Genomic DNA, 10,000 nt, shown 5'->3' on the forward strand with positions numbered 1-10,000 from the left:
TGAACTTATTTGTGTACATAATCATTCCTTCTTTTTGTGGGAGAAAAAAAAAAGTGGAAATCCAGATTTCCTTGTGGGAATTTTGTGCAAAAATTTTTTTCACTAATTTGTGGGAACTACACAGATCGCAGTGGCAACATTAAATTTTATAACACATTTCAGAGATGCGTGTGCGCGCGCGCGCGTTTACCTATTTACCTTGTTTTGTTTTTTGTTTGTTTTGTTATCATTTGTCTGCTTGTTTATTATTATTTGCTTGATTCTCATTTATCATAAGTTATATGTCAATTTACCATTATTTCCTATTTACCTGTTTGTTTATTATTTAACTATACCTATGCATTTATTCGATTTATTATTATTTACTTTATTATAGTTTTTATTCATTTATTTATTTATCATTATTATATTTTTTTCGCATCCGACCTTGATATGGACCACAAGGTCTCTTGTCGGCATGCTCCGCCTTTGTAATCCTTTGTTATTTGTACTATACAGACCAACACTCGTAGGGTCCCGTCTCCTATTCTCTAATTTTCTAACGTACCCAGATTCAAATTCATGTACAGTTCCAATTTTCGTATTTAAATTTGAACTCGCGTGTAATTCACCATGATCTTGGATCACGTATTGAACTCGTGATCGACAGCTATTTCCCTCCCGTAAGAGAGCTCAGACCTCATATATGACCGATCTATGGATAATGCTATGACATTACACGCATACACACCCCCAATTTCCCTCACACAAGAGTTGTAGTAACGACTCGCAGCGCAGCGATACTGAAATTATTTTCAGCCCTGGGCGGGATTCGAACCCGGACCGCCGTAGTGGCAGCCGGGAACTCTACCAACTCTGTGTGTTGTGTGTGTGTGTGTGTGTGTGTGTGTGTGTGTGTGTGTGTGTGTGTGAGTGAGTGTGTGTATTCACCTAGTTGTATTTTACGGGAAGGGGAGCTACGCTCGTGGTGTCCCGCCTTTGTATCTCGCAGTGTCTAGTTAGCTCTTAAATTCGCGAATAGTTTTTACACACACTATTTTTTTTCATCTAGTTTGTTCCAAGTGTCCACCACCCTGTGTGGAAAACTGTTATTCTTTAGATCTCTTCTATAACTAACTTTTTCGAGTTTCTTTCCATGTCCTCTTGTGTTTCTCGTGCGTGTGTGTGCGCGCGCGCGCATGTACCTACTTTACTGTACATTAACTCCAACGTTCCCAGAACAGCGGCTGCGGCTGAGGAGTTGCGCTTGGCCGAGTCGGGTCCGTCCGCTCGCTCTCGTTATCGGCACGCGCGGCTGCGGGGTTCCCTGAGGGGTGTTTACATGCCGGGCCGGGACGGGCCGAGAGCTAGCAGACAGCACGGCGCCGTGCCGCGGCGCGGCGTCCAGTCCGTATCCTGTCTCACGCACCCACTTACCTTCCCCGTCCGTTATACCACAGAGTCCACGTTTTAATCTCCCCCCCCCTTACAAGGGTAGTGTTCAGGAGTGTCTGAATAAAACGGCTACGTGTTTGCTCCTTACAACTCCTCCCGGGTTGACGATTTTTTTTATTTATTAATATGTTTTGGTTGGCGACTGTCGATTCCGTAAAGCTGAAAGGGAAGTTGCTGTTTCTTAAAGGGTTAACTAAACTATTCCCGTTGAACTTCTTCACTCATAACACTCAATGACGTAACCAAACCTTTCGGGGATTTAACCCAGATAACCCACTCTTCCGCTGTGCTTGGAGGGATAGGGTGGGAGGGAGGGGAGGTCACTTGTCTCCATCGGCCGAACAACTTCGCTAAACCGGGGTCAACGGGGGTCAAATGTCCTTGACGGAGGCAACCGGGGTCAAATGTCCTTGACCGGGGTCAAATGGCAGAGTTGTGAAGAGCACTGAAGGCGTCAAAGATTACAGAAATCCGCGTATCGTATCATCTCCTCTTTCTCCTCCTCCTCCTCTTCTTCTGCTTCCTCCTCCTCCTCCTCCTCCCGGAATGCTCAGTCATCTAAGAAAGCCACGAAGTGGTCATGCAGAGTCACTCTTCTGCTCGACTGAATTCATACACACACACACACACACACACACGCACGCACACACACACACACGCGCGCAAACACACACACACACACCCTGAATACACATAGAGAGAGAGAGAGAGAGAGAGAGAGAGAGAGAGAGAGAGAGAGAGAGAGAGAGAGAGAGAGAGGAGAGAAAGGGAGAGAAAAACTGGAAGAAGAGGAAAAGGAGGGTAAAGCAAGGGAAGTCAAGGGAGGAATAGGTGCAGGAGAAGGAAGAGGAAGAGGGGAGGGGAGTGAAAAGCAGGGAAGGAGAAGGGAAAAGGAGGGGATGGGAGGAAGAGGAGCAGAAGGATGAGGAAGAGGAAGCAGAAGAGGGAAGGGAAGGGGAGGGGAGGGAAAAGGAAAGGAGGGGAGGGGAAAGGAGGGAGGGGGAACAGGGAAGGGGAGGGGAGAGGACGGGAAAGGAAATCAGAGAAGGGGAAGAGGTGGGGGAGGAAAAAGAAGGGAAATGAGGGGGAGAAGAGGGGAAGGGAAGGGAAGGGAAGGGAAGAAGGAACAGGGCAGGGGAAGAAGGGGATGAGATAAGAGGGGAATGGAGGGGAAAAGAGGGGAGGGGGAGAGGGAGAGGCCGTGGTCGTCCGTTCTTACTCACACCACCCACCCACGCTTTTGCTCGGCAAGTTCGAGCCCGCCACGCAACGGCGCGACGAGCGGAGGAATGTGGGGCACCGGACTCCAATTCCTAGAACCGGAGGGATGCGATGTCCATAGAGACCGGTTGTTGTTCCACACAGAACCCCAGACATTTGGTCCCTCCAGTCCATCCAACCCCGGACAAGTACAAACTCGTGGTTGAGTTATATTTATATTTCGTCCGGTTTGTTTTTGGGGAGGATTTGTTCGGCTTGTTATCGTATCAATTCTTTGGCGATAAGAGATATTTTTCTCCTTCTTCAGAACCCCAGACATTTGGTACCTCCAGTCCACCCAACCCCCGACAAACGACCAACTCGTGGTTGAGTTATATTTACATTTCGTCCGGTTTGTTTTTGGGGAGGATTTGTTCGGCTTGTTATCGTATCAACCCTTTGGCGATAAGAGATATTTTTCTCCTTCTTCAGAACCCCAGACATTTGGTACCGCCAGTCCACCCAACCCAGGACAAACGACCAACTCGTGGTTGAGTTATATTTACATTTCGTCCGGTTTGTTTTTGGGGAGGATTTGTTCGGCTTGTTATCGTATCAACCCTTTGGCGATAAGAGATATTTTTCTCCTTCTTCAGAACCCCAGACATTTGGTCCCTCCAGTCCACCCAACCCCGGACAAGTACCAACTCGTGGCTGAGTTATATTTACATTTCGTCTGGTTTGTTTTTGGGGAGGATTTGTTCGGCTTGTTATCATATCAACCCTTTGGCGACAAGAGATATTTTTCTCCTTCTTCAGAACCCCAGACATTTGGTCCCGCCAGTCCACCCAACCCCAGACAAACGACCAACTCGTGGCTGAGTTATATTTACATTTCGTCCGGTTAAATTTGGGGAGAATTTGTTCGGCTTGTTATCGTATTAACCCTTTGGCGATAAGAGGCATTTTTTTCCTTCTTCAGAACCCCAGACATTTGGTCCCGCAAGTCCACCCAACCCAGGACAAACGACCAACTTCACGAGTTTGTGTCGAGTTATATTTACACTTTGTCCGGTTTGTTTTTTGAGGGGATTTGTTCGGCTTGTTATCCTATCAACCCTTTGGCGATAAGAGATATTTTTCTTCTTCATCGAATAACATTCCCACGTTAGACGACGCCATTTCTGAGTAAGAACCTCGGCCGCATTCCCCTGGATTCAGGAGTGGTTAAAGTCACCTTTGTCCTTCGAGAAGACCACCATGGCCCACCTCGAACCCGTACCACTTCGTGAGACGACCATCCTCCAGATCGAGTTATCTAACAAGTTCTCCACGTCAGCGCCTACTTGGGCACTCAAGGTGCCCATCTTGGCACTGTCCGCAATGCACTTGGCACCTTCCCAGCGGCAGGGTGCGGATAACACACACTGCCCTGGTAGATACAAACGCGTATCATTGGTCAACTTATCTTTGGCTGGGTGCAGATGGACCGGGAAATGACGAGTGTACCTGGCTAGATGCACAACTTTCATTCTTTGATCGGAATAAAAAATGGAGGAGTGACTGGCATGGTTGGTGGTAAAAAGGAAATATTATATCATGGATAGCCTACATGAGTTATTAATTTCAATTAAATTTCCAAATGTAGACAAAACATATAATATATATCAATATATATCAATATATATATATATATATATATATATGTGTGTGTGTGTGTGTGTGTGTGTGTGTGTGTGTGTGTGTGTGTGTGTGTGTGTGTGTGTGTGTGTGTGTGTGTGTGTGTGTGTGTGTGTGTGTGTGTGTGTGTATGTGTGTGCATACTAATAAGAAACACTGGTAACTTGTGTTCAATTATGCAAGAGTAACCACTAGGAAAGAGAAACTAAACGAAACAAAGCGCTTCCGTATATTACATCTTCAGTGCAAAAGTACAAGGAAAGAAATGATTACAAGAATAATATATGTATGCATATATATATATTCTCGTAATCCTTTCTTTCCTTGTACTTTTGTACTGAAGATGTAATATACGAAAGCGCTCAGCTTGCTTTAGTTTCTCTTTCCCAGTGGGTAATCGTGGATATATATATATATATATATATATATATATGTGTGTGTGTGTGTGTGTGTGTGTGTGTGTGTGTGTGTGCGTGCGTGTGTGTATAAATATGACGGTATTCCGGGAATTCCTGTGTCATTTGACTTCCCGTATGACGCAAGTAAGCTCTCCCCCAATCCTCATCCATCGCCACAATCCCAAAGCTCCTCGGCACGCACCACGAGTGTAAACAACAGCAACACCAAACACCACATTCTTAGCCCCATCGCTACCGAGGGGGGGGGGGGACCAAGAACAACACGGACCGACTTTTCGCCGTGCGCCGTCCACGACACGACGTCGTGCTGTCAAAGAATTATAGGTGTGTATGGACTCTTTCACACGTTACGACCACGTGTGAAGGCATCCATAGACACCCTGGGTTCTTGAGAGCACGACGTCGTGTCGTGGACGGCGCACGGCGAAAAGTCGGTCCGTGTTACAAGAGCCTAGATGTCTCTACGTTGTGACACAGTGACAAAGCCGATAACGAAAACAGAACGATTTGTGTTGTGGACTAGGCTGTTCGTATCTTATCAATCTGGTATCTATCAACAAACGCGCGCGCGCGCGCGCACACACGCACCCGCACACACACACACACACACACACATGGAATGCTTATAAAGTGGTTAGCTTCGAGAACTGTCAAGCAGGAGTACCATGATCGAGCTCCGTTCAGGGTTTGAAAAGCATCACAATACTGGAAACCGTCCCTACCACCCTTGACCAAGTGTGTGTGTGTGTGTGTGTGTGTGTGTGTGTGTGTGTGTGTGTGTGTGTGTGTGTGTGTGTAAAGCACCAACATTATCCCGATCGAATAATACGCGTTCTGGTCCTGAACTCTCACCCGGCTGGGTAACAGCTGCCGATCACGAGTCCAGCACGTGAACCCAGATCATCACACACACACACACACACACACACACACACACACACACACACACACACACAGGACTTGAAGGCGCAGTGATTAGAGTTCCCGGCCGCCACTACGACGGTCCGGGTTCGAATCCCGCCTAGGGCTGAAGTAATTTCAGTATCGCTGCGCTGCGAGTCGTTACTCCGACTCTCGTGGGCGAGGAGTTTAGAGTGTATGTGTGTGCGTGTAAGGTCACAGCATTACCCATAGATCGGTCATATATATATATATATATATATATATATATATATATATATATATATATATATATATATGTATATATATATGAGCCTTGACCTCTCATCCGGGAGGGAAATAGCTGTCGATCACGAGTCCAACACGTGATCCATGACCATGGTGGTGAACCACACACACAGATAACGTCGCAAGAGCAACGCGTATACACACAAAAACAAATACTCACTACTCCCAGCTGCCTTCGCATATCACAACACGCCGACGTCACATGGGACAAAAGGTCCCCCACAGACCGGGGGGCCTTGCCAACACACAAGTGTGCTTACACCTGCGCAGATATATTTAGCCCCTTGGGCCTCGTGGGAAAAGGTCATTTGTACAAATGACCCGTGAACAGGTGTGGCGTACACGCACACACACGCACATGTGCACATGCGCGCGCTCTTACACACACACACACACACACACACACGCACGCACACACACACACAAACACACACATATGGGGAGGAAACTTGTCCCATATTTTTGTTACCACTTTGGTTTTCGGGTCTGAATATCCGACTGTGTTGTTGACGTTCTCTTATATTGGGAAATCCCATCATACACACACACACACGCGCGCGCAATCGGCTAAGTCACTAACTCTTGTCACGTGCTAGCCCAGGATCAAGTCCTTGGCCGTACCACGTTTCAATTTCTGCATGTTGGCTTCCTCGAGTTTCCCTCGATGCTGATGGCTTAGAATTAAAGTGTATTATGGTTGATACAAGTGTATATCTGTTCACTGGGACCCATTCACTGTTGTACACACACACACACACACACACACACACACATATATATATATATCAACCACAATTCACTTTAATTCTAAGCAATCAACATCGAGAATCTCGAAGAGGCATACATGCAGAAATTAAAACGTGGTACAGCCAAGGTCTCGAATATATAAACACATACGCGCGCAGAACACTTAAATATTCTTTCCTGTAAAGTGTTTATATTCGCTTTCCGTTCGTGGCAGCCTGACAGCATAGCCCCTCCCACAAGTAACGTCACATACCGCATATAGTCAGCGTAGCGGTCCACGCGAAACAAGCCACGCCCACTTTCCCCTCCCAGTGGCCAAAAAGGGGTTGTGTGTGTTTTGTTTTTGTCTACATACACACACACACACACACACACACACACACACACACACATCAAATCATCATCCCGCCTGTCACAGGGATCAATCTGAGGACCAGCGTAATGTCAGTCCCGGATCGATTCCCGCGAGAGCCGGGTTGATTATATGAAAGCTTTCACTGTTCGACTGATGTGGTCCTTGGCACACACCCTACGGCGGTCCTGGTTCGAATCCCGCACAGGGCTGAAATAATTTCAGTATCGCTGCGCTAAGAGTCGTTACTCCAATTCTCGTGGGCGGGGAGTTGGGTGTGTGTGTGCGTGTAAGGTCACAGCATTACCCATAGATCAATCATATATGAGCTCTGACCTCTCTCTCCCATGAGGGAAATAGCTGTCGATCACGAGTCCAACATGTGATCCAAGACCATGGTGAATCACTCACTCACACACAAACACACACACACAAATATATATATATATATATATATATATATATATATATATATATTTATACTGTAAATATATATACATATATATATATATATATATATATATATGTATATATACATATATATGTATATATATATATATGTATATATATATATGTGTATATATATATATATATATATATATATATATATATATATATATATATATATACTCACACACATACATAGTAAACGTCAGCAATAATCCCCAAGTTGCGGCAACACCCTCCTCGCCAAGACTGCAATGTTGCCGTAAAGTGAGATTTACTATCAACTATTGCCCGAGAAGTCTTCACTCTATCTCTCGGCACTGACACTGATCAATCCATCCATCCACTGCCCCAGGTCTCTGTTGCACAAAACCTTCCTTTCGTCCTTTAAAGGAATCCGCAGAAGTTCAAGAGCCGTAATTTACGGACGCCAAGCTGAGGAATTTTAGGTTAGCGACATGATTCGGAGACGATGATCCAACAGGAATTCCCGGTTCTGTCTTGGTTCTATTCTTCGTGGTTTCTATGATGGGCCTTTTGGCAATAATCTCACCTCCCTGAGGAAGTTTGCAGGAGTGACGTGGCAGAGGTTGGCGCGGTCGTATGAATCATGGAATGCTATGAAGGAGGCCTTTGTTCAGCAGTGGACTCACTCAAGACGGCTGATTTGAGTGATTGATTGATTGACAGGATTTGGACAAGGGATGGGGTCAATTAGGGTCAGGATTGGGGAGAGGGATGGGGTGATGGGTGATGCTATTTCTAGAAGTATCTAGAGTGGGGTTGATATCTACTAAGAGCTATAGACTCCTTCGACAATGACAAGACCCGAGGATGCATACATTTTAGTGGGTTTCCGTGACAGGAAATAGCGTCTGACGGGACATTTTTAAATACTTCTAGAAAATCCCACATAGTTCACGCCTCTATCACGAGTCTACGACACGAGTCGCTGAGCTGCAGCCAAAGGAACTAAAGTTAACTGGGTTCTTGTCCCTTAAGGTCAAGGGTTTTTTAAAGTTATTTTAAGGTCACTGTCCTCAACTTCGTACCAGATACGACCGCCTCGCACAAACAGGAACGTGATCCACACAAACAGCCACTGTATTATGCTTCAGTCACCAAAATAATCCTCAGGACGGTTGTGTGTGAAGGCTTAGCATATTGATGACGTCATTAAATTGCCCAAAGTATCTCATGCACCAAACCAGATGGTCACTATTCGCCATCTGTGTAGTTCTACCACCACCTTGTGAGGTCCAATGTTAAGCACGGACACCATCTGGCATAGTTACGAAACCATCTGTGCCCGTGGATTGCTTTTAAGGGTTTATTCTGGTTGTGACGCAATGAGAGGAGGAGGAGGAGGAGAGAGATGACGGGAGTGGGAGTGGATACACGTCTTTTGATTCGGCTACCCCCCTTATAAGGGGGATGGGGGAGGCCTTGACATAAAGATAGATAGATGGATAGATAACTTGATGAGGAACAACGGAGGGGGGGAACGAATGGATTCTCTCTCTCTCTCTCCCTCTCTCTCTCTCTCTCTCTCTCTCACACACACACACCGTAGGACGGCAGAAACCCTATGGAATCTACACAAAAGACGAGATACTTGGTGGGTAGGGTACTTACATGGTTGAGATGGTTGTGAGGGTTGCCTCCTGTGGGCACGGCTTCCTGGAAGAAGATACTGAGCGCCGTCTGGAACATGGAAGACAAGAATCAACTTCGGTGTCTGGCCAGTTGGACTCCAGCTGGGCTTCAGCTGGCCCCCTCCCCTCCCCCCCTCCCCCTCCCCCTCCCTTCACCCCTATAATCACCTCTACCAGACCCGTAAAGGTACACGGTATGCAGTTTATGGTCGATAGTAACTGATGTCCTTCCCACACGTTTTCACACACATACACACACACACACACACACACACCCTAGTAGTACTTACACAGAACCGTCGAACGATTTAATTCAATTACAGAAGACGTCCTCTTTACGAAAATATTTTACATTTCGCACACACACACACACACACACACACACACACACACACACACACAAACACACACACACCGGAAGGACCCGACATCGTTTACCGTTAGTGCAACAACACCGTTGCAACGGTCATTAACGACATTCCAACCCTCCCATTGGCTCGTTAATTACCCAAACATCCTAATGATGATATACTCGCTTCTCTCAACTATTCAGCTTTTCGCTGCATGTGTGTGTGCGCGCGCGCGTGTGGGTGTGTACTGCAACTTGCAACATGCCGGGGTCCAGTGATGACGTCATCGGTGACGTAAGACCCGCTTCTGTTTTGCCGTTATTAAGTCGCCGCCCCCTTTGTTGGATACGCATTTCATCGACATGATTTTTTTTTTCTGAATTTGGTATCACATGAAGGAGACGATCGTTGAAAGAAAAATAATAAAGAAAAAGAAAAGACAGAGAAGAAAAAGAGGAAAAATGCGAGAAAACAATTGAAAAAAAAAACCAGGTGTATGTCCCTAATGTTTTAAGTTAAAAAATATTT

At 46.0% G+C, this 10,000-nt stretch overlaps 1 protein-coding gene across 3 annotated transcripts in view; it reads right to left on the reverse strand.

The window, feature by feature from the left end:
* LOC143035900 (UBA-like domain-containing protein 2-B) overlaps window positions 1-10,000 on the reverse strand; it is a 92,626-nt gene that overhangs the window by 47,021 nt on the left and 35,605 nt on the right. For all 3 annotated transcript variants that reach the window (XM_076203092.1, XM_076203093.1, XM_076203090.1), the window contains exon 3: window positions 9,103-9,171. In XM_076203092.1, the coding sequence (XP_076059207.1) occupies window positions 9,103-9,171 (69 nt within the window). The remainder of the gene's footprint in view (window positions 1-9,102; window positions 9,172-10,000) is intronic.

Source organism: Oratosquilla oratoria, chromosome 19, assembly GCF_046742065.1.
Source record: "Oratosquilla oratoria isolate Oo_2021 chromosome 19, ASM4674206v1, whole genome shotgun sequence".
Taxonomy (NCBI): domain Eukaryota; kingdom Metazoa; phylum Arthropoda; class Malacostraca; order Stomatopoda; family Squillidae; genus Oratosquilla; species Oratosquilla oratoria.